The following is a 26,333-nucleotide window of genomic DNA, read 5'->3' as shown; positions in this document are numbered from 1 at the left end:
TACATGGACTTCAATGAACATCTTCATTTTCAGAATAAGTTCCTAAACATATAATTACAATCAATTGTGATTCTTTAACTGTTTTGATGTACATTGCTAAGTCACATCTCAGAAAGGTCATACCCCAGTAATAAGTTAGTTACTGTATTTGAACATTTATCAAAAATGCGTATTGTCATAACTATATGTAATTATATATAAAAGGCAAAATACGTTGTTTCGATGTTGGGATATTCGTTTCTTTGATCTCTGGTGTGATGAATATAGTTTTGCATTTTGCTGGCCCTCTATTTCTTGTGTGACTTTATTTGCCTTTTTTCATATGTAGAGTCATTGATTTTTAGATCAGAAGTTATTTTTTAAGATAAATTATCATGTGCTGTTACAAAATTTTTTATTTGCCTGTTAAACTCATGGTGTGTTGTGCCAAAAATATTTTAATTTTTGTGTAAGCAAATGTATGAAGTCTTTCTTTTATGTGCTTTGCCTTTAGTGTCATGCATAAAATGTCCTCTTTACCCCAATTATATGTAGTAGCCCATATTCTCTCCTGGAACTTTGTGATTTGTTTTTTAAACTTAAACTTTTAACATATAAGATTAACATGTAAAATGTGGTATTTTAAGTAAAACACTTAACTTTAACATTTTCTTAGATGGTTAACGCATTGTCAAAAAACCCCCACAATAAATATATACCCTATTCATCACAGTTACTACATGTTAAACTCATCTATATCTTCTCTCTCTCTCTCTCTATCTATATATATATATGCATATACACACAAGCATGCATATGCAAATACATATCTGTAAATATATCCGTGTGTATAGTTATGTAGATAGCAACAAATATAAATATTTCTGTGTCTGTACTTTCTATTCTATGCCACTGATCTGTTTGTCTCCCTTGGCAGTCATTACTGTTTTAATTAAATATTTTACCTTAAAAATACCTTCTGATTTAGTAAGGCAAAGCTGACCCCTCCGCCCATTATTACTCCTTTTTTTTTTTTCTTTTCTGTTCTTATATTCTAAAATTGTTTTGGCTAGCTATTTTAAGATGTATATTCTTAGTTTTTGGTTTTCATCAACAGGCCCTTTGTCTTTTAAGTAACCTTAATATTCTATTGTCAAACTTTCTTAGAATAGGTATCTAGTGTACTAAATGGAAATGCATAGCAGTCAGTGCTGAGAAGTCCACATGTCATCGAATCCCTGAAGAAATTATTGTGACCAGCATCAGGGGTGACTCTGAGTACTGACAACTCCAGTGTTAAGAGTACAGAAGGAGCAGGAAGTGAGGCAATGTGAGTGTTTGACTGTGATTTCACATGGCCACACCCCAATTTATTTCTGGAACGTGCATGTGACATCTATTCACATATGTTCCTATCTTTATATTCTCCAGGATATGCCAAATAAAGTAACAACCCCAAGGCAGTCTGTTTTAGAAAATCAATCAGAAGAGGGTAAAATACAATCTTACTTGTGCACAAAACAGAAACTTAGTTCTTCTGATCCCTGGTATAACATTGGATAAAACAAGTTAATGTTTTTTAAATGTTTTGAGCAGTTGACTCAGTCTAACTCTTTTTGTATGAAGTATTTTCCAGCATGGTGCAGCAGTGAAATGTGTGCCCTCCTTGCAAACATGCAAAGGTATAATTTTGAACTTTTTTTTTTTTTGCGGGGATGGGGTGCAAATGAACCTACACTGATTCATTGACACTATTGTCCAGTAAGGCCTAATGAGTAAAGGTACATAAAAGGATGATTAGCTAAAATGAGACATGAAGCCTGTGACTGAAGAAAAATATTAAGTCATTGACACACACAGGGGTTGTACCCAGGACTGTGGCAGTGTTATCACTACGTTTTAATCAGTCACAACTGACATCAACGTGATCCTTACTATATAGATTATCCAGCCTGGTTGGCATTCCAGTCTTAAAGAGTCAACCTCTCCCAGCTTTACTGATGTGTGATGACATTTCACCCACTGCCATTCCAACACTGTCCCCTAAAGAAGAGCGTTCATGAGGTGTTATAAGTAATCGTTCCTTATTTATCATCAAAGTCCTTTAGTAAAAACCAGGAGTGATCAATAGACATTCACATGTCTTTGCTTAATTCTATTTAAAATCCTGAAAAACTTCTCTGTACACTCTTTAAAAGTCTTCTTGCTTACTCAAGAGCAGAGCATAATCTATTTAATACCATTTTTCACTTATATCCAAAAGGTGGCCTTCACTAATCTGGCTTTCAAGTTGGAAAGAGAAAAGTTAAGTTGATTCCTGATGGATTTTGCTCTAAAATTTAACCCTCGGGCAGTGAAAGCCTCTTTATCCCAACTTGAGTAGCTGCTAAATGAGGCCCCTTTATAACCACCTCAGAATGCACTTTCAAAACAAAAGTTAGAAGGCGCTATGATCCATTCTCAAGAAGGATCTGTTTCTGTTCAAAACCAGTCCCGACCTTTCTGTTGAAGAAGAACAAAATAACGTAGTAACAAAAACACAAGTGGCTGCCAAAGGAAGAGAGAGAGAAAAAAAAAAGAGTTCCTGTAAGGGACTGAAACAATAAATCTCCTCTCTGCTGAACTCCCAAAGGGAGTGTGTTTATTTCCTCCAGTTCTTTATCAGAGCCCCCAAAATAAGTAGGAATGGGCAGTGACTATTCACATTCAGTACACCTTTTCCATTTGCTAATAAGGCCCTGCCAGGCTGGGAGGGAATTGTCCCTGCCTGCCTCTGGAGAGAGAAGCCATTGACACCATCTACGGGCACTATGGAACTGCTTCAAGTGACCATTCTTTTTCTTCTGCCCAGTATTTGCAGCAGTGAAAACAGAACAGGTATTTTTGTCTCTTATTCCTCTGGTGGTACGGATTGGAAATCACTTAGTAGGTGACTCAGCCTCAGTTTACTTTCAGGGATCTTCCCCTGACACTTAGATGCAGCAATTCCTTTGATGAGTTGAGTGTTTGGATGTCAACTTGGAGTGCATGGAGAAGGCTTGAGAGAGATGGTATTTTTTTCTACTGAAGGGAAATATTTGCGGGTACAGCAGCCTGAAAGCATGTTTGATGAAATCACAAGGTACTGGAAATATACAATGGCCTCTTTAGAGTATAAAATCTAAGAATAGAATGCTGGTTAAAATGTACTCTCTCTCAAAATGTATTCTTTTCAGACATAGCTCAGAAATAATAAGATTGGCATGTGTGGGTGAAAGGCTGTAATCGGAGATACTGTATTGCAGATGTTAGCCTGTATTTTTCCCAACTATTTTTTCAGCTCTGATAGATTGAAAAGTTGAATAAAGCTGCCTAGGGAAGTGAATCTTAATCTTTTGGGGTATGGTGAAGAGAGAGAGATTCATTTGATTACAGTCTATAGACTTTTGCTGAAGAAATATGCACATATCTAAACATATACATACATTTTGCATAACATTTCAGGAATTTATAAACATAAAAATCCTACCTATTGACGTCTGGTTAAGAAACTCAGATAAAAAATAGGTATGCATCTTCATAAGCCTTGAGTATATTAATGGAAAATATCGAGAATGATTTACATTTGACTTTTAACCCTTCCTGAGTGATTGAAAATAAAGTTAAATTTAATTAATATTTATTAGGTCCCTACCCTGTATTGGAAGGAATATAAAAACAAGTAAGATGTCCTTGCCCACAGTGGTAAATATACTATCGGGAGAAATAAGCATGTGATTTTAATACAAAATAGATTTAATAAATATGAAAATCAAAGTACAAACTACCGTAAAAGAACACAATTGGGAAAGACTGATTCAGACTCTGAGGGATCTTGGGGGGAAAAAAGCAAAAACATTCATTTCTAATTTTATTTTGCTCATTCTCAATTTAAAAGAATACTGGCTACAAAATTCTAATTTACAGTGATAACGTCGGAAGAAAATAAGTACATCCCTCCCTGAACAATTTTGATTTTATCAGTCATTTCTATGCAAATATCTATGTAAATTTAGTACAAATTCAAAAACACTTCAAATTCACATGCATTTGCTCACCATGCATGTTGGAGTTTCTGGGGTTAAGTTGCAGCAGGTATCAAGGCCAGAAAATTTAACTTAGAAGAGTTACTAGAATTGGATTTTTTAAAATAAAGAATATTTATGTGGTGCCACAGAAATCATTGCACTAGCTTATAAGTAACTTCAGTCTGCTTGGGGAAGATTGATAGGAATCTCAATGCCATGGAAATTATTGCTCACAATTAGATGTGTCAGATTAGTATAAAGTCTGAAAGTCTGGCTTAGGCTGCTCGCTGCTCCAGGTCTGCAAGCATCGACGAGTACAGTACTTTGCCGGCATTGTTAAACTCTGAATAGATCATTCGTCCTTCCGAAAGTATAGTGGAATAGCATCAATAGAAGTAGCCTGCAATACCTGACCTTGAGAAAGACATGAAGGTGAAGGACAACCCAGAGATGTCCTGACAGATTTTTCCGTTATGGTCATTTCGGGAAAATACGAATCTCCTATTGCTCACTGGTAATGAGCCTAACCTGTTAACTGTCTTCTTTCTAATGAACTGTTAACCCCTTTAGGATAATTTCCATTTGAGCAGAGACAATAGTTACATAATAACTATCTCCTTCAAGTCAGCTAACAAGTCTACTTGTTAACTGAAGGCTAGTATTTGTAAACAAACAAACAAACAAACCAAACCAAACCTACTCCATTTGTCTTAGAAGAGGAGGCTATAGCTCAAGAGTATAAATTGGCCATCTGAGTGGAGCATGAAAGGACTGGAAGATAATTTCCCATCTACATGTATGATTTTCTTATACCTGGTTCTGTGTTTTTTTTTTTTTTGGTTTGTTTTGTTTTGTTTTTTTGCAGATTGGGTACAGGAAATAAAGGATTTCCTAAGCTGATTGAGTACATTTTTTTTCCCTTAACTCCCAGTTCCAGATACACATTGATTTCAGAGTTTTATATGTTCCTCAAACTTAGGAATGATTAACATATTTCATCAGCAAAGTCGATTCTTGGGGGCGAGGAGGGAGGCATTTCATCTGCTTTAAATTCACAAGCTGTCAAGCAGATCCATGCTTTTTTGCGTAGTAATTTATTCCTACATAACGATCTTTTAGATAAATTGACTACTTTTCTTTTCTTCTGATGTTTTTGTCAGATTTAACTAAATACAATATAGTTTTTTGTGCTATTTTATATTGTATATAAAATACAATATAGTTTTGTGTGAAAATCAAGGGAATCTTTCTACATCACAGTCAGTGAGTGACTTTTTATTACTTGGTTGGTGGTATAATATTTTTCAGTCTCCAATTTGGAAAGCTGTTCTATTGAAATATGTGTGGGAGATTTCTGAAAGGGAACTGCCATTCTTTCTTAAGGTTTTCTAAATTGTATTTAAAACTGAACAGACCCCTATAGTGGCTTTTAAATCTAGATGTATGGATGAGTTTTTGACTGTCAGGACTGAGAGAAGTTAATGAAGAGAGATTCCTCCAAGAAGAAGAAAACAATATGTGTTTACTCATCAAGTGCCACTTGCTTTTTGAAATTTACCTTAACTTGGGGAATATTAAAATGTTGCAGGCATTCTCAGACAGGGACAAACACCATTTTCTTTATTGGTATATGAAGAAGGTTTTAATTGCTTGGAGAAATTCATTTGTTAGTGATTGAACATTCAATTTCATGAAAAAGAAAGATTAAACACACTATCAGCAGACTCCATGCTAAATATTGTAGGTTTATAGAACTTAATAAAACTTCGCCCTCACCGTAGAAGTAGGGAAGAGAGGAAGATGAGGGAAGTTATTATAAGTTTGATTATATTGTAGGCTTTAAGAGGTAAATAAAGAATGACAGAAAATTTACAACTAGCCTGGTTTTGGATATAAGGACATCCAAAAAAACCACATATAAAAGTGGAAATTCTTACAAGCTTTGAAGCTTGAAAATCAAGAGATTCTAGAGGAACGGAATTTATTGAGTAGATACATTGAAACATTGGTATATTCTAGTCTAGAAATGTAAAGAGGTCACAATTTGGGAATAGCTAAGTACTGAGAAATAAGGTTGGAAATATAGCCTCAGGAGATATTCAATACCAGGATGAGAAATATTGACTCATATCGTTAATTAGTTTGAGTCTGTAAATGTGTTTGAGTATGGGAATTATATGATCGTGGCTATAAAATGGGAAGATTAACCTGTCAGCAGAATACAGATTAGACTACTGGAGTCAAGAGAAATAAAAGATAGGGAAACTAGTTCAAATGTCATTGCCAGTCTGAAAGTGTGTCAATAAAATAAAAAGAAGGGTGTAGGAAGAGCTTTAAGGAAGTAGAAAGTGTGTGATTTGACATATCATTGACTGGCAATGAAGGCTAATGTGACTGAAATGCAGAGACAGAGTTTTTTAAATACCAGAAATAGGAAAATGGCTTGGGAGCAGAGATTAGGAAAGCTATGAGGATACGGTTTAGTGAGAAAAATGATGTTTGGTTTTGGACATGGTGATTTTGAAATCCTGATATTTATGTAGAGATGTTCAATGGTAAATTAAAAGTGTCTGATGCATAGTTGGAACGCCCCTGGAGCCAGAGGTGATGTTGAGAGGTGAATGTTCTTTAGTCCTGAATACAAATATTTCTTAATCTTGCCCATTGTAACATTAATAACAGAGAGAAGCAATATGTCTTTCTTCGGATACCCATATATCTAACTCTCCTAAGGCACCTATTTCCAATTCTGTCATAGTTATTTGTACAAATGTCTTATTTATCTACTAGACTAAAAGCACCTTGAAAGTAAGAGCTATATTTGTTACAGATTGCTCAGCAACAGTTCTGAACACATAATAAGGACACAGTTATCTGAATGAATGGATAATTGAATGAAATAGTTGCCTTCTTATTATTTTCATATTTTAATTTCTTCCTATGATAACCACCTAACAGTTTACTACCTTGTCCTTATGAAAAAGTTATGGATGAGTATACATCAGAGAACATAATATAGAAAAAAAGTCAATTATTTTGATTTCAGTTATGAAAGTGAGCACCAAATATAAGGGAAAAGAATTCTTATCAAAGCTTAGCCAGCTCTCAAACTATAACCACTGTGGGAAGGAATCTAAACAGAACCAGCTCCACTTCTTTTGGGGTATCAAATAGTCAATGTAATACATTCCTATAGTTAAAAGTATTCAAGGAGATACCTTATTCTCAATCAACTTCTCAAAAATACAAAATGGCTTTTTTAGAAGCAAAGTTTACAAAAATAGAAGTTGGAAGAAAGTTAAAAAAAAAAAAACATACATCTTTATTTGTCATTATAGGTAAGGTGAGTTGCTTCAGAGTAGATAATTTTGCTAAGTACTTCCATTGAGCTTAATCCACACCAGTGTCTCTTACCTGAAATGGGTAGTCTATTGTAGGAAGACTGTACCAATATAAAACAAATCCAAATGGAAAAGTATTTAGTCTGCAAACCATTTCTTTACATTCTTTCTTCACTGCTGATTTTTAATAATCCCCACCTAAAAGTAGAAGTGATCATTCTAGAACTCCTACTTTCAAAAGATGTGTAACAGTTGTCAGAAACAAATTCTCTGGCAATTTTATCTTGAAGATTGTAGTTACCCAGAAAACTAAGAAAAAATGAATATTTAAGGGTTTCACAAAGCTTGGAATTTACTAGACAACTGTCCATCCTTTCTTTTTCATTGGTGAAGTTACATTCCAAGCTGTAGTCAAATATTTTAACTTGTGAATAATTATCTAATTCAAGTTAGTCACATTCTTTTTTTCTTAGTAATCACCTTCCAACCAACTTCCTCTTTGTCTTTAAGAACAATATGAGATGCACGTTTCTAAACACTGAATGTCAGAGTTGGATTTTTTTTTTTTTTTTTTTTTTTTTTTTTTTTTTTTTTTTTTGAGATGGAGTTTTGCTCTTGTTGCCCATGCTGGAGTGCAACGGTGTGATATTGGCTCACTGCAACTTCCACCTCCTGGGTTCAAGAGATTTTCCTGCCTCAGTCTCCCAAGGGGATTACAGGCACCCATCACTATGCTCAGCTAAATTTTTTTATTTTTAGTAGAGACAGGGTTTCACCATGCTGGCCAGGCTGGTTGTGAACTCCTGACCCAACGTTGGTCTCCCAAAGTGCTGGGATTACAGGGGCATGAGCCATCATGCCCAGTTCAGAGTAGGAATTTAAGTAACTTTCAATTCCTGTGTACTGAATCCTTTCCAGCTACTGAATTCCTATCCATTATAGGTCTGTTAGGTTAGGCTAACAGTACCTTTCGGCTGATTGAAGAAGCTCTCTCAGTTAGCAAACAAGATCCTTTATGTACTGTTGTACACAATGGGAAACAGTGGTGTCAATTACATCTAGAAAGGGCAGTATATGGTTCCCAAATTTGGGGCAACCATAAGAAAAATAGATTTTTAAAACTTGAATAGAGGTTTCATATCCTGTAGAGTGATATTTATGGAGATAATCATACTTAGTACCAAAGTAGAAGAAGTCACCATATGAGCATTAGATTCCTGTTGTGTCTTTCCCTACATCTTCTCCGGCCATGTTTACTCCAGCCATTGCTATGGCAACCAGCTACGCACAGGGGTAACCTGACAGCTGCTTGCCTTACTTTAATGCATGTATCCTGCTTTCTTTCTGGTGCTATTCTGATATAAAGGTGTGTTTCAGAATCTGGCATTATCAGATGCCTGAACTAGAAGTGCAGGAGCATTAGCATTCTTTGAGACAGCTCCTGACAAAAGAGGGAATGGAGCCACTGAATACATAAATGCTTTTCTCTTATATTCCTGCTTCAGTTTCATTGTTTTAGTCCTTTATTCCTCTTCCTGAGATAAATTTTTGTTTTATAAACTGTCTGAACAGAAGCCCTTGTTTCAGCTCTGCTATTTAGGAAAATCCAGGATTTATTATATTTCTTGATGAGAACATTTTAGTTTAGATGGTAGTGTATATCTAACTAAAGATTGGTTTCAGTTTCTCTGACAGTCTAATTAACATGTACTACCCTTCTTCCTTTTCATTTCAAACAAATGAAATATCTTTGATCAATCTTTTGTTAAATAAGCTTAACAATATTCTAAACAGATTCCGTTCTAAGGCAATTATTTGCCTGTTTGCAGTAATGAATTATACTGTGAGGTTAGTAGTAAAAAATGTTGATGTCATTGATTTTATTCTTTCTGTGCTTTTCATCTGAAATGTGAACTGTTTTCTTAAATCCGTTGAATCAGTCATACTCTAGCTGAGACTCATATTAGTTGTGTCAAAGACCAGAGAATGGAGATCACAGTTGGGAATGGTCCAAGTTAACCCAAAGAAGTATTGTCACAACATCTACTAGCATCCATCATTTATTGTGCCTGGCACTTTACACACATTACTTTCATCACAAATTTCAAGGCCAGTTTTATCCCATCTTACTGATTAAGAAACAGATGCTCGGAAATAGTATAAAGTTACACAAGGGTGGTGTGGCTTAAAATCAAAGCAAGAACTGTTGCTCTTCAGCTACCTTCTGATGTAGTGACACTTCAGTAAGTTGAGTTTTCTGAAAACGAATAAGGATAAAGACTTGCCACTCGAGTAATTTAGAAGTCACTATTGTGCCTCACAGCAACTTCGGACTTCTAAACTGACAACTAAGACTATAATGCCATAAATGAATTTTTACTTAGCAATAACGTTTTCTTAATATCCTGGATTAAATTAATTCTTAGGCGATGGGTTGGAAGGAACTGTAGGCATTTGCCTACCAGTCATTGTTATGTTGGTTGAAAAAAACACGTACTTGGCTATAAATGTCAGTGAAGCTAATATAGGACTTGAAGAAGAAGGAAAGAAACAAAGAGGAAATAGCTATCAGTGAATTAATCACTTGGTGTCACATTTATAATTCTTCTGGAGACAGATTGTCTGAGTTCAAGTTCCAGCTCTGCCACTAACTAACTGTATAAACTTGGACAAGTTACTCAACTTTTGGCTTCCTCAGCTGTAAAATGGAGATGATTGCCTTATGTGGTTCTTGCAATATCTCTACAAGGAATTACCTCATAGGGATATTGGAAGAATCACACAAGGTAATATGCAGAAAGCACCCAAAATAGTGTCTGATATGAGACAAATGTTATATAAAGTTTTGTTGAGTTTTGAAACTCATATCCTGCACTGTAGATAAAATATTTTATTTCTAAGTTGATTCCAATCCAGAAGCAGAAAATATTTAAACAATTATAATGTTAATTCTCACAAAGTGAAAAATGAGCATCTGAAAATTTTTCACAATAGAACTGATGTAAGATACTAGTAAGACGACTGCCAAGTAATGTTTTAATCACAATATATGCGGGCACAATTTTATACATTATATGCAAACAGGTGTATTTTCTCAAATACCTTTCAGATTTATGTTATTTAACTTCATCTGTAAACTAATCACTCAAATTAATAAGCAAAATTGTGTTTGTATTTAATGAAAATTCTAACGTTTTAGTCTGAAAATAGTCAACATCCTCAAATATTGTTACTACTCTCATAAAGTATTGAATGTAGATTAATCTCGGAGCTTAAATAAGTTAGTGGAAGGAAACACGGTCTTAATCTGAAAACTTAAGTTTGAGTCTAGCTTCTAAGTACACTCAAATTGACCCAGACATTAAATCTTTCTTAATCTCAGTTTCTGCATGTAAAAAATGGGAAGAAAGATACATGTTGACATGGTATTGGTGTTACGTGACAATGGCAATACCCATTTTAGATACTGTACATGTCATAAATTACTAAAACATTAGCTATTATTGTATAAGTTAACATTAACTCACAGAATCAAGAGAGAAATAGGAAACCATTCCACAAGTTTCAGAACTTTCCCTTACTAGTTGGGCCTTTAACTACAATTGTATCATTTCTATTTTAGCCATAATACCTTTACATAATTTTTATGGCTGTTCACATCCAAATGGCCATGTGTTGAAATAATGCTTCAGTTATAAAAATCACACACACAAAACATGGAAAACCATTTGTGTCACACATTGAATTTATTTTTAACTGAAGTGGGAAAAGAAATACTTTTTTGTGGTATGAACTGCGAAATCGCCCTCCTAGAGTGTTCAGCAAGTGTGAGAACATAAACGTTGAGTTCTTGGGCACTCTCCCCGGGATACAAAGGCTACTCCTACATTAATCAGCTCAAAGCCATTGTGACAACTCTAAACAACCATGAGACTTCCCCAATTATCTCTCTCTGCAAACCCAATTTTTAGAAGTGGGACTCACCATTTTTTTAAATGCACGGAGTGAACTAACTTAAAGATTCATTAAGTAATTGCATTATTGGGATTAGAATAATTAAATTATGTGATCAATGAACTTTTTATTTTTTTTCTTTCCTTTTCATTTTTTGACAGCCTCATTTGCTGGGTACAGGTTTTTTATCAATTAAAGTTTAAAATTCTAAAGGTCTACAAAGGAGAAGAAAAAATCATTTAAACATCTATTATTAGGTTTTGTTACAACTTAGCTGTATATAGGAAGCAAGGACAATTTCTAAGTGATTATTTTTGTGTGTGTTTCCCAAGACCTATTTTGGGGCACATAGGTGATATTTAGTAGCTAGCCCCTGCTTTAATTTGGAGAATTCTATTTCTTCAAAAGTCAGCAGAGTTGAAAATACCCAAGGCATTCCTAGATTTATTTTCAGTTACTTGAGGGCAATATTTATTTTTATCCCTGGCCTCTGTAGAGGGGACGCAGTAAGTGGATTTTGGAATACTCTTTTGGTTGGCTAAACTTATTTGATTTGCTTTATGAAGTTGATGTACCATCTTACTGTTGTATAAATAGCAGAAAATACTTAACTTTGAATTCTAGTGACTGTTCAAATCATACCAGAGTGTCGTGAATATCTGAATACAAGTGCCAAGTCATTCCTGTTTCTTGCTCACATACACAAAAATTAGTGGTCTGTAATTCATCAGGTAATTCTGAACCATTCAGATCAGATTAGTCCCCACCTCCACTAGGACAGACTGTAAAATTATGAAAATTCAATTGTAAAGGCACTTTGATTACGTAGTTTGCCTTTCCAACTTTGAAGTATTAATTCAGTATGTTGAGTAATTAACTTTATCCTAATCTTGTGCAGAAGCAAAAGCACCAGATAATTCAGTTGTTCCTAGATCAGTAAATAAGCCAAATGCCCTTTGTGCAATTGATATGAGAAAAACCACCTTGTTCTTTGTTAAATACAGACTCCTTTCCCCATAATACATATGCTATTCATTAGAATATTACATAAAAGAAAGGGTACTTTCACTCAAAAAAAGAATATATTTGGCAATATACCAGCTTTCTTATATTTTTTCCCATTGAGCCCTGACTGGTGTGACAAGCCAGCATACTGTAGTGGTGAAGAGTACACTGAACCTTTGAGCCAAGAGCCCTTGGGTTAGTTACCAGGGGCCACATGCTTGCTGTGTGACTGAGGCAGGCAAAATTTTTAACCTCTCAAGGCTTTAATTTTCATGTTATAAAATGAGTGTTACCACACTCATTTATGTGATATGAAAGGTTTCTTCCAGATCTACAGTTCTATAATCTTTGTGTTAACAAACAATTCTTATACATTTTGCCTGAAGTTATCTTGCTTCATTTTCATCCTGTTACCACTAGATATGCTCCTTCTGGAGCAAAATGTTTTATTCTATTCCCTAATGTTTATTTCCTTTAGAGATTTTTCAGTTAGGGATGTTAGAAAGCATCTGCTTTGCATGTAAAAGGCCAATTCTGTGTCATGAGAGACATTTCTCATAGTACACATCAACAAAAAACATGTTTTTCATTTTCCCATGTGGTCTCATTTTTATGTAAATGGGAGATATTTGTTAGGAGTGGGGCTAGAAAAAAATACTTGGAGAGAGGGTGGGGAGAGAAACCAACATCCAGAAAAAAAGATTGAGAATAAAAATGAGGTTTAAAGAGATTGAGGAAATGACAGAAGCAGGGAGAAAGAGATAAACTGTCTAAGAGAGCTGGGAAGCTGGGAAGAAGAGATGGGGAAACTCACTAATTGCTCTAAGGATTTGAGAAGAGTATTCCGCACAGGCCCTCTAGCCACTTTTACAAGGCCAGTACCCAGTGGAGTTCTTCCTTCTTGCCATTAAAGCTCTTGCCAATCCTTCTTCCCTCCATCCACTCGATGTGAAGTGTGCTCTCTTTACTGTCCCATATCAACAAGGTAAGCAGAGATGTTTACCTTTCAAGGAAAATGTTAGAGTCTAGGGCTTTCAGGGAAAATGTTGGCATAAATTTAATCTAAATTATTATTATTATTTTTTGCTTGTACTAGTTTAGTACAAATTTGGCCAAGGACAGATTTGGTTAAGACAAATATCAGTTGAAGTGCTGAAATCTCACTAGGCATACAGGCTTAAATTCCAGCTTTGTTTGACAATCTCCTCAAAAAGAGGTGCCCTTCATTCCCTAATCATTATAAAATCATATCCATTGCTTTCACTTCTACTGTGAAAACTCCCTCATGTTTTCATTAACATTGAATGATCCTGGCTTCTATCCTATAGGGTACTCAAGAAATCTAGCCACCTTTAATAATAGTTTTATTAGAGAAACAATTATGGTATTCCCTTCAAAGTTTCAAGTGGGATCAAGATGCATTAGATAATCCAAACAAATATTTCTGGTTCCCAGAGAACTGTTAACTGTAAGAAGAGTTAATAATATATAGAGGATTAAATTACTAGCATTTGTGAGCATGAAAAAAATGCAGAAGCTATATTATGAATCTAGGCTAGAAGGGTAGTCAAACTTCTAGTATCAAAAAACAACAGACTGAAATTTGTCAACTGGTTCATCAGTCTGCCATTACTTAATGAATTAGGATAACTTACAAGAAGAATTTAGCAGTCTATCTTCCAGAATTTACAAGCTAGCAACCCTTGACCTCTAACTTGAATGTGTATGTTGTTTGACCACACTAAGCATATAACATACCAGGTGTGTTTTATGACTGTATAAATATTTATAAATATTTTAAAATAAGGAAATTTTGCAAAACAACAATAACAACAATAAAAGAAATAAAGTTGTATTTTCAGGGTTTTTTTTTTTTTTTTTACAAATCGGACTTCATATCCCCTCACCATATTCAGTTAGATCTGAGTAATAAGCAGTCCTTTAAATTGAGAAATGCCCCTTATTTCTACAAACATATGTGTATTTAAACCCTACCTTATCCTCTTTCACCTCTCTGCATGACCCATGGGCATTTGGGTTAATCTCATCACCTATTTCATAGTAGCTGTAGGGTTTTGTCTAAGTTTTAGTCATACAATCTGCAAAGCTGTCACCATGTTTGTGGTGACTCAATGGATATCGAAAAGATAGGGTTCTGGTGGCCTTTTTCTACAATTAACTAGGCTTGCCAGCTCAATCTCGGAATTTTAAAGACATATTCTAGGTGCCAAATCTTTCCATTTTTCATAAAGAAGATTGCTTTTTTTAAAATGTTACTATAAATAATTAACTTAGTAGTGATTATCACTCTTGTCTCATAGTCTTAGGAAAGCAAGAAACTTAGAAAATGATTTAAAAACATAGAAACCACAAATCAAATTAAGAAGTCGTATTTGTTGTATTTGTTTTTCGCCACGTTATCCTCTGGTTAGAATTGATTTGGTGAATATAAATGGTTTCATCTTTGATGAAACTATTGGAAACCTATGGCTTTTTTGCTAACCCTTAAAAAATGGACAGTTCTGTGGACAACTAAAGTTTCAGAGTGTATCAATTAGAAATTAGAATATATGATCCAAAATTATAATTAAAATTTCTCTCTTGTAGGTCATGCCAGTGTGGAGTAGAATTCTACAAAGTGGCTTTTTTAGAGGTTCTCTATTTTTCTGCTTTCCTGTTCCCTCTCAAGCTCCTTTCCGATCAACCGTACTGGGAGCAGAGTAAGGAAGGAGTGAGAGCATGAATGAAAGATGTTACTTGATGTGGCGCCATAAGCTGTGCTCACATTCTGGGAGATAGTTAAAACCCAACTGCTGAATGGTATACTTTCAAGGGTTCCTCAAAAGTGCACTTTTCAGCCTCTCTCCTTTGTGGTTCCTTGGCTCATGTGGATGGATACCTATTCTGGGAGTTCACTGGTTACCCCTTCCAAAGCACTGGTTGTCCTTGTTCACCGGGAGCTTCTTCATGTTCCCAGTTCTCCAGGTAGAGCTAAGGAATGGAATTGAGGATAATCCTAAGCCCACACTCTCATTCTCTCTCCCTTTTATTTGGCCCACAGGAAACAGTCCAGTACCTCTTTCCCTGGCAACATCCAGCAGTGCAGGCTTATTCTCAACATGGTTAACAACTCTCCCGGTCCTACACCAAGACAGTTAGGCAGCTATCAGCTATCTTTAATTCTCTGGATTTCCCAGGCCTGAGTCAGATCCTAGGCTGTTATGCCTTCTGACTGTATGGATTACAAATTAAAGTAGGTTTGGATTGAGGGAGCAGACAAGCCCTTCTCCTTGGGGATGGAGGAGGTGGGAATGGGATTCAAAGATAATATTCTACAAAGACACCTCTTCTCAGATAATTCTCTCTCTCTTTCTCTCTCCGCACACATACTTTGATATATTTTATGTCATGAAGTAGGTAAAGGGTTTCCAGGGTTTATCAAACAAGTTATAGATATTTTACTTGAAAATCTGCATATGGTTATTTTCCCATCTTTTGTAATTTCACATATCTAGATACCTGGTTAAAAACGTTAGTATTCACATATTGTGCTTGATATCTTGCACTAACATTTCCTTTGAAAATAACTAAAGATTTGAAGTGTATTTTCTCTGAGTTTAATATAATTAGGTGATAAATCAATATCATCATTAAAAAAATAAAATATCTGTAGCTTTCCCAGCCTGAACAATATGACAAAATCCTATCTCTACAAAAGAATACAAAAGTAAGCCAGGTATGGTAGTGCACACCTGTGGTGCCAGCTACTCGGGAGGCTGAGGTGGGAAGATTACTTGAGTCCAGGAGGTCAAGCCTGCAATGAGCCATGATCACACTACTGCACTCCAGCCTGGGTGACAGAGAAAAACCTTGTCTTAAAAATAAAAAATAAAAAAGTAGATTGGTGAAAATAATAAAAATAAAAGCCAAAACTAATGAAATGGAAAAGAAATACATAGTGCAAAGAATACCCATGTGTAATGATAAGGTTGGTAAGCCTCTGCTGATACTAATCAAGAGAGCAGAAGCAAGTGAATAGATTGAAAAAGGATATACTACTGCAAAGTCTGCCAAAATATAAGTATAATAAATACATATTAGGAAAAGGCTTATGCCAATAATTTTGAAAATTTATGTAAAGTAAATTAATTTCTAAAAACTACAGACTATCAAAACTGACTCAAGCAGAAATACAAAACTTTAGTAGGCCTTAAATTGTTAAAGAAATTGAATCAGCAATTAAAAATCTTCTCACACAAAACATTTCCAGCCCAGATGGTGTCACAAGAAAGTTACACAAAACATTCAAATAATAAATAAATTCACTTTTACATAAGCTCTTCTAGAGAATAAAAATAGAGGCTTTATTTTCCAACTTATGTCATAAAGTTAGCTTATTGTTGAAACCAAAACCTGACAAGAATATTATAAGAGAGAAATGCTATAGACCAATCTCATTATGAAAAATGATTTTTTAAAAGCCAGAAAAACCTTTAAATGATACTTTATTGTACCAAATTGGGATTATATTATCAATGTGAAGTTGGTTTTACACTAGAAAATCAATTGACATAATTCATTACATAGAAAAATAAAGAGAAAATATATGATAATCTCATTGAGGCAGAAAACCACTTCTGCACATTCAATATTTATTGCTGATAAAAATGCTTAGAAAACTAAAACACTAAGAGGATTTTCCTAATCTAACAGAGCAGCTTCAAAAACTATAGCAATTATCATGAATAATACTAAAATATTAGCATTTTTTGAGACTAAACATAAGACAATCTTGCCCAACAATCCTACTTTTATAAACCTTTGTACAAAGTATCCTAGCTAATGATGTAAAACATGAAAAATGACTATATTAAGAATTGGAAAGAAAAAAATCAAAATTGATATTATTTGTAGATGATATATGACCTTGATATAGGAGTTAAAAGAAATCATTTAGGCAGTTAGTAAGCATAAAAGATTTCTTGGTGGAATTTCTTTTAATAAAAGCAGCCCCAAAATCATTTTTTCTGTAGGGCAGCCTGAAAAATCAAGCTGCAAGCATAGATACGCAAGCTTGCATAGGTAAATGCCTGCAACTGTACCGATAGAAAAGGGATACCTGGAAGCCAAGTATATTCAACATGGAGGTTTTCTCTTCCCTTTTCTTTGTTGCCACATGTGCAGGTAACATGAGGCCAGCCAGGTAAAGATCCCATTTGCATAATAAGAAATTAGGGTGGGACAGCCAGCCTCTTTGTGAGCTATGTAAACGTTACATCTGGTCCAACCAATCCACTATGTTCTATGTAAATCAGACACCACTTCCTCAAGCCCCTCTATAAAGCCAACTGCATCCTGCCCTTCCTCTACATGGGGGAGTTTTTCTCTTCTTTCTTTCGCCTATTAAATTTTCTACTTTTAACCCCACTCCTTGTGTGTCTTCATCTTCAATTTCCTTAGCACTAAACAGTGAACCTCGGGTATTTCCCCAAATAAATGACACCACGTCAACATGATTGTTAAAGTACTGTATTTATGAGAATTTACCAAAACACACACACACACACACACACACACACACACACACACACGCCAGAATTAAAGAGTTTATCAAGGTCTCTGGATATAAAGTTTATGAAATCAGTTGTATTCCTATGGATGCAACAAATAATTAAAAAAGAAAATGTAGCAATATGCCATGTACAGAAACATAAAAAAGCACCTTTAAATAACTATAATAAAAGATGTGCATTATTTGTGTGAGAATAATTATAAAACTTTATTGAAAAGTTAAAGAAAATTTGAAATATGGAAAATATACCATGTTAATTGGGGATCCAATATGTGGAATATAAGAAACTTTTATAATTTTGTATAAAATGCACAAAACCAAGAAAACTTCAGTAATTTTAATGAAGAAAACAGGAAAAGATAACATACTCTACCATTTATAAAGTCCCATAACAAAGATATAGTAATTAAAACAGTCAAATTGGTGCAAGGTAGACAAATCAAGTGGTAATCACACTGATGCCACATAGATGAATAGAAAAGAACAGAGAGCTCTGAAACTGACTTACAGATATATAGATCTCTGATATAAAACAAAGATGGTACAACAGAGCAGTGAGGAAGGATTGATCTTTTCAATAAATTCTGCTGGTACCATTGGGTAGCCAGTGGAAAAACAATAAATTAGACTCCTACATAGCACTACATATGAAAGCTAATTCCAGATGAACCATTGATTTAAATATAGAATGGAAATCTTTAGAACTTTAAGAAAATATAGGAGAATAGCCTTATAACCTTATTTCAGGAAAATACACAAAAATGAACTAACCGTAAAAGAAAAGACACACATTTCATTGCATTGGAATTAAGTATTCTATTTATCAGAAGACGCAGTGGCAAAATTGAAAATACAGTCACAAAATGGGAGAAAATATTTGTCATGTATATATAACTGCCCAAAAAAAGACTCATCTTAATATAGAAAAAAAAACTACAAATCAGTAAGAAAAATAAACATAACCCAATCAAAAAATTTGGCAGACTTAAGTACTTTCCTTTAATGCAAAAATAGAAATAGAAATATGTTTATAGCAGAATTTTTTAGAATAGCCTCAAATTAGTGACAGCTCAAATGTCTATCAATTGCAAAATAAATATGTAAATTATGCTTTATTTGTTCAGTGAATTGTATATAGCAATGACAATGACTACAGCTATAATCAATAAAATGAAAAAAATAAAATATACTGAGCAAAACACAACGCCTCAATATGTTGCCATTTACATAAAGTTAAAACACTGAAATCTAAACTATATTATATTCCAATGTACACATAGAGAGTAGTTCTATAAAGAAAGGCTAAGAATGATTACCATAAATTAGATTAGCAGTTACCTCTAGAGTAGTGAAAGAGGGATATAATTGATACATTTACATTCCCAAGGAGATTTTACACTACTGGTAATATTCTATTTTTTAATTTGGGTAATGATTACACCAGGTTTTGCCTAACATTTATTCATTATGTTTACATTTATATTTTGTCATGTTTTGGTCTGTTAGCTTTTACAGTTGTCACAAATGTTAGGCAGAAATAAATAAAACTCAGATTTTGAGTTTAAGAACTTTAAATTGAAGCAGGGAATCTATTAAAAGTCTTATTGGGGAGAGATGATAAGATCCTTCAGGGTCTTAAGAGTGATTAGTACTTAACTGAGACTGAAGATATTTAATTGAAAAATTTTAAGAAATATCAGGAAAACTTTGGAGAGAAATGTCAGTGGCCTCTGATGTGTTTTGTGACAATAACAAACTCTTTTTTACAAAAAAAATTTCTATTATCATTATTCTTTGTACACTATTTGAGGATTTTCCATTTCCCCACATCTCTAGAACAAATCCCCTATGGACAAAGAAGATATACTGTATACTTTTAAGCTTTAATTTAGCTATTATCAATTTACTCTCAATGATACTCTGCTATTCTGAATTTTAGTTTCTCATTAAACCTTACCTATTTAGGGTTAAAAGACTCACATGTAAGCCTTGCTTAGGCTTGTCATTTTGTAGGGAGATAGCTTTCTGTAAGATGTGACTGTCTCAAATTATGTTAGCAGTTAAAGGCATTCACCATCTTTAGTTTGTTATACACTAATTGATTTATCTGTCGTCCTACTAGATTGAAAACTAACCCCAAGGATTTGTGGCCAACTGCACACTTCAAAATCCTTGTTCTGCATGGGGTACTTGTCGCAAGGCTAGGATAAAAGGTTTGTCATGAGGCTGTCTTCTGAAGCCCAAACTGAAGCTTGCTTACAATGTTTCTTGGTGCTTAAGGCAGACTATCATTAGTTGGAGAAATGTTTAAATTCTTCTGAGGACTTTAATTCACCTAAATTTGATTTTCCTCAAATCCCATCTAATTCAGGGCAGAAAAGGTACTTTAAAAAAACGTAAACATCTTAAAAACTAATCAAACAATTATTAAAGAACTTATGAGCAAAGCCATGCAGTTTGTTCTTTGATTAATCATTTCAATATGGCAACACATCTGACATTATAATTTAATAATAATAATGCCATATTTGTGTATTTGAGAGTTTACAAAATACTTTTACATATGTCAGTTCTACAAAACCCTTAAAAGCAGTCAAAGTGGTATATGTCAACTATTTTCAATTAATAATAGAGTTTTGAATACTTAAGGGAGTTTACTGAACAAAACATATAAATGGGATTAAAGCTAAAGGGTCTCTAGGGTGATGATTGCGTTCACTACATTAGTAAATTGAATAACCACATTTGTAAATTAAACTTAAAATCTTACAAGATAAATAGATTTTTTTATTCTGTAACTTAAAATAAAATGGAACATTAACTTCCAAAGTCTAATTAACAACTGAAAAAAATCTTTTCTGCAAACAAAATGTACACTTGAGGATATTTTTAAAATAATGTGTTCAATATCTCTAAGAACATACCTGCAAAACATACTAAATAGTAGTATAATGAATATAAGATATATAAGTAAATTATTTGAATTGATAAGGAAAATAAATAATTAATGTTTGTATCATCACCTAGCACAGCCCTAGTACACATAGGCATTCTGTAATTATCTGTGTTAAATGAATGAAAAAGATTCATTAAATGTTTAAATATAGAGTTTAAGAATTGTTACGCATAGGCCCGGCACAGTGGCTCATGCCTGTAATCCCAGAGCTTTGGGAGGCCAAGGTTGGTGGATCACCTCAAGTCAGGAGTTCAAAACCAGCCTGGCCAGCTGGGCATGGTGGTGGATCCCTGTAATCCCAGCTACTCAGGTGGCTGAGGCAGGAGAATCACTTGAACCTGGGAGGTGGAGGTTGCAGTGAGCTGAGATTGCGCCACTGCACTCCTGGGCGACAGAGCAAGACTCTGTCTTAAAAAAAGACAAAAAAAATAAAAGTGATACACTGTAATTATGGAAAGTATCATGTTATTTTCATGACAGATATTTTACTAATTGATTTAGTTTATAATTATAATTTACATTCCTTGATATGTATCCATGAGAGTTGCATTGTTCATAAACTAGATTTGCCTATTTATTTTGTCTTAATATTAGGAAAATAAATACTTTTTTTCATCAAGTGAAACAGAAATTTTAGGCTGAAATTCTTTTTACTTTCATTTACAGATCAGAAAATTAAGATAGAGAGACAAATGATATAGATATGTAAATTTGGTTGGAATTAAATTTCTTTTCAGACATTGTTTCTTCAGATTAAACAGTAAATCATTCCAACTCCTTTCCTTCTCTTCCTGGAATCCAATTTACATCTTTACTCATGTTAGTTTCTCTTCTTTGACAACTTTGCTGTTGTTCAAAATTCACAAATAAAAACTGGATTCATCCTGTAATAAGAATCCAACCACTATTTAAAAAAAACAGCAATAGTTATCTCTTAATACTTACATATTATAATCTCTTCACTCTAGTACCATTTGAAAATAAGATTTTAAAATAAAATATTGTATTAATGACTCATTCCCTACTTAGGGTTCCTTTGGTTTCACTTCTTTCCCTGATGCATTTACTCCTATACTATTTTGCTAAATTTTTATGTATCTTTTTCCACTTTTGTTTTTTACTTTATACTTTTTTCTTCTGAACTTTATCTATGACTGAGCAATAATTTCTCGAATTATTTTGATGTTGTCATTTTCCTTAGTATTATCCAGGACTTTAAAAATGAAGTTCAACTTGCTGTTCTTTAAAAACTTGATTTGGGCCCGGCACGGTGGCTCATGTCTGTAATCCCAGAACGTTGGGAGGCAGAGGCAGGCGGATCACGAGGTCAGGAGAGCGAGACCATCCTGGCTAACACGATGAAACCCTGTCTCTACTAAAAATAGAAAAAAAAAAATATCTGGGCGTGGTGGTGGGCGTCTGTAGTCCCAGCTACTCCGGAGGCTGAGGCAGGAGAATGGCGTGAACCCAGGAGGCGGAGCTTGCAGTGAGGGGAGATCCTGCCACTGCACTCCAGCCTGGGCGACAGAGCAAGACTGTCTCAAAAACAACACAAACAAACAAACAAAACTTGATTTGAATTACTTTTTAAACTGTAAAGTTTATATTCCTTTGCCGTGCTGTGCTAAATCTTCTTTAGATTGACTTTGCTACTTACTGGCTTATAGGTTAGTCTAGTTGTTTGTTGTTTTTTTTGTTGTTGTTTTGTCTTGTTTTGTCTTGTTTTTGTAGTAACATGAGACAAAATCAAAAGCCTTACTCAAGTCTAGCTAGATTATATATAGTCTTATACTTCCTCTTTTATATATAATTTTTTCTTTTCATAGGGACTTTAGACATTAAGTGGTTTTTAATCAACTACATGGCCCTTAGTTTCTACCTATATTATCAGTCCCTGAAACAATACTGACCTTTGGGCTTCTCTGACTTTATTTCTTAAAGCATGCTAATACGGTTCTTAAGGTTTGCTAATACGAAAAAAAAAAAAAAAAAAAGGAAAGAGAGAAAATGGAATGGGACTCACTTTCTGTCATATGGTGAAGCTATAATTTGGTGCATTACAAAATCCTTCATGACTGATTTGGAGACCTTAAAAAGCTTTATCTAGAGCATTATTTCCAGTTTGTGTAATAGGGTACAACTTCTGGTACTTAAGATAATTTTAGCCATAAATGCCCATGGAATTAAATAACATTGACTCAAATCTCTAATCTGCTTCTGGTTTTTAAGTTAGAACATAGATGTTTGGTGATTTCCTGTTTTTACCATGCCCTAAAACTCACTAATTCACTCTTTAACATCAAGAGAGCAAGGTTCAAGCATGAAACCATCATAGTTAATGATACCTGTCTAGAGTTGAATTACTTTTTTCACAGTATTTATTTTCATAATTATTTATATTACCATTTTGTGGTAATATTATAACATTTCTTTTTCAACGTTGAACTGAATTATTTAAAGGGAGGTAATTTTAAGAAAAAGAGTAAGAAAATAGTAAAGAATATGAAAAAACTCGTAAAGATGCCAAGAAAGTGAATGAAGTTTTGGACACACATTTCTGGAGATTAAACCACAGGCACTGCTACAGCCAAATTTGGCATTTCCTTTCGCCAGCTCTTTTTTTCTCCCTAAAAGGGTGCTAAAATCAACAAGAGGTTTTAGGACATTTTTATAGTTGGTAAGTGACTCTTCTGAACTTATGAAATACATTTTACTTCAACCTTTGTCACCCAGGAGGATATGAAGAGTAGTATTTTCAATTGTTACAGAGTCTCACTAGAGATAAGAAAAATGCCAAGAACATGGGCAATGTTCTATGATTATTCCTAGATTTTAAAATGACCCTCTATCTGAAAAACAAAAATCATAAATCCATATTTATTCAGCATTGAACACTACTGAGGTCACAAAAGAGCAAAGATGTGTTTAGAAATAATAATTATATGCAAAAATATTTGCAAACAAATTTAAGCCAAGAAATTTTATTTCAATATTAAGTTTCAACAGTAACTCATGTAATCAATATAAATTCAACACAATTTTTGTACTCTTCTACTTTAAGCAGATGGTAATTCTATTTAAAATGATAGAATAATCCTAATATTTTGATGATACTGGCTATTCAGGAAAAAGTTTACTTACATTAAGCATTTAATGAACATTTATTGAGGGCCTAAAATCAAATACTGCATTAGTAGCTAAAGATACACAGATAAATGTTAATGCTATATATTAAAGTTATTTGAAGTCCAATTATTCTTATATGTTTTCTATAATGACTCTAAACTAACAAAATTTTAATTATACAAAGCACCATATCTCTTAGGTCTCGATAACAGAAATTATGTATTGATCATAATATGAAATTACATCTATTGATTTTCTCCTATTTATACTCTTGTTACTCCATCAGGAAAGTAAATTTAATTGTTCTGGCATGAATTTGTCTTCAAAACCAGAAAAATCAGTTTACAAATGTTAGCTCTGTTCTAATAGTGGTTTTCACGTTTAGGAAACGCTTTATTACTTAATACAGGTGATATCTCAGATTTAAGTATATTGAGGCTGCATTGAAGTACTTATTCCATAGCTTCAGATTTTATTTGTTCTGATTATCCTGTCATATTTGCAAAGCGAACATTTTGTAGCCAAACTGTTTGGAATAATTTGTTATAGAACAAATTTATGATTATCCTCTGCTTGTCAAACTCATTATTGTGACTCAGCAAATTTGATTTGAGCCTTGTAAAAAATGTTTAATGGCATAAAAAATCTTAGGTAACTCAAATATCATCTAGGTATTGCCACCCTTTAGTATAAATATGTTCAGATTGAAGACTTATTCTATGCTCAAAAATCCAATGCCACCAATATCTGCAAATCCCATGTGGTAGAGGGAGGACTAAGTTCTCATGCTCACCTTTCTTCCCAGCTCCCTGCATCTGTCAAATCTCATGTTTATTTGAATTCTTATGACTTTTTTGTTAAAATTCACATTAGCAACAACCAAAATGTAGTTCCCATTCCTTCATGGATGACAAAAAAATCCAGTTAATTAAAATCTTGGTAGGAGATGGGAGGTTTGTATCACAGTAATGCAAAGGGTGAGTTTTAAATATTTCTGTTCTTGGAAGTCCTTTAGATGCTTCATTTTTTCTTGACCTTTTTTCTCTTCTCTTACCCACACTCTCGGGGGGAAAAAAAGGTATAACAAGTTTTGTTTTGTTTTCTGCAGCAGAAAAAATTCATTTATCTTCAGTTCTTTTACTCTTAGTTCTAGACATTCTTTTAAATTTCCAAAATTACCTCTTGCAAGGGTACACCTGACCATGTGTTCTTAGATAATTATCATTTCTGTCCTCATCTTTGTCTTGGAATTTGCGAAGGGATTCTAGAGTGGTTTGTTTTTCTAGTGTGGATTAAAGTTGGCCAATATTATACAACAGGGTACTACTTTTAAATAATGAGGCAAGTTTAAGTTGACTGAGAAGCAAAGATACACTGTTTACTTCTTGCTCTCCTTCTTTTTAAATATGAATTTCCTGACTTCTCCCACTGTCAGCAGAGCAGATACTTCCCAACCAGACTTTGAGCATATTCTGGAACTGTGTCTGTTGCCTATTACTAAATACAAAAATATGTTGTAATGTTCAGTGTAGGCTCATTCTTTCTCCAAAGGCTACATCTGTCCCACAACATGCAGCGTTATTTCTAAATGTGTTCACTTTAATTAAGTCACCACAAGTAACTCTTTTGATGGCATCTTAATGACATAGCTCAAAATATTTTTAATTTGGAAACCATATTATATAAAACTAGTATAAAATCAAAAGTAGACAATCATGAATTCTTCTTTGTTCTTGGATGAATACATGATGGGCTTTTGCTGAGCATGTGGTTCAGAGCAGTTTTTCCACATCCAATGTGGAGAAACTGGGGGAAGAGATTCGGAAAAGGAAAAGATATGTTTATGTCCTAGCGCTTAGAACTGGTATATCCTGGAACCAAAAATATATAAATCCTCTACTCTATAGGTATTTTCTTATTTGTTTTTAATTAAAAAGTATGAGTCATCAGTGTTTGAAGAAAGTCTCTGACTATTTGCAGGGAATTGATAAGAAAAGTCATCAAATTATGGATTTGTCCTGTGATGCTATATGAAGACTTGAGTGAATTTAAATAAACTCTACTACTACTGCTATACTAATTGAAGATCCACAGAGGAGTAGTCCCCCAACTCTTAAAATATAAATAACTCATTTATATGGAAAATAGTTGTGAAACAACCCCTGTGTAAAATAATAATAATATAATAATTGCACTCATCAATAGAGGAAACAGAAATAAAATGCTACTAAATATTTTGCAATTTCTAAAATTATATATACTTTTAATCAGAATAGAAGCTATTGATTTTAAATTAGTAACATATATGGGTAAATCATTTTATCCATATATAGACAATATTTAGTGTGAATATG

The 26,333-nt window shown here is 33.8% G+C and overlaps 1 protein-coding gene across 1 annotated transcript in view; it reads left to right on the top strand.

Annotated features, from left to right (window-relative positions):
- Positions 1–2,610: 2,610 nt before the first annotated feature.
- The window catches only part of EMCN (endomucin), a 125,582-nt gene continuing 101,859 nt past the window's right edge, over positions 2,611–26,333 (top strand). The window contains exon 1 of the mRNA XM_017852375.1: positions 2,611–2,856. Coding sequence (XP_017707864.1) covers positions 2,790–2,856 — 67 coding nt within the window. The 5' untranslated portion in view covers positions 2,611–2,789. The remainder of the gene's footprint in view (positions 2,857–26,333) is intronic.

This window comes from Rhinopithecus bieti, unplaced genomic scaffold (genome assembly GCF_001698545.2).
Source record: "Rhinopithecus bieti isolate Rb0 unplaced genomic scaffold, ASM169854v2 scaffold_34317, whole genome shotgun sequence".
Taxonomy (NCBI): Eukaryota; Metazoa; Chordata; class Mammalia; order Primates; family Cercopithecidae; genus Rhinopithecus; species Rhinopithecus bieti.
The sequence above is the reverse complement of the archived record's forward strand: the minus strand, read 5'-3'. Positions and strand labels throughout refer to the sequence as shown.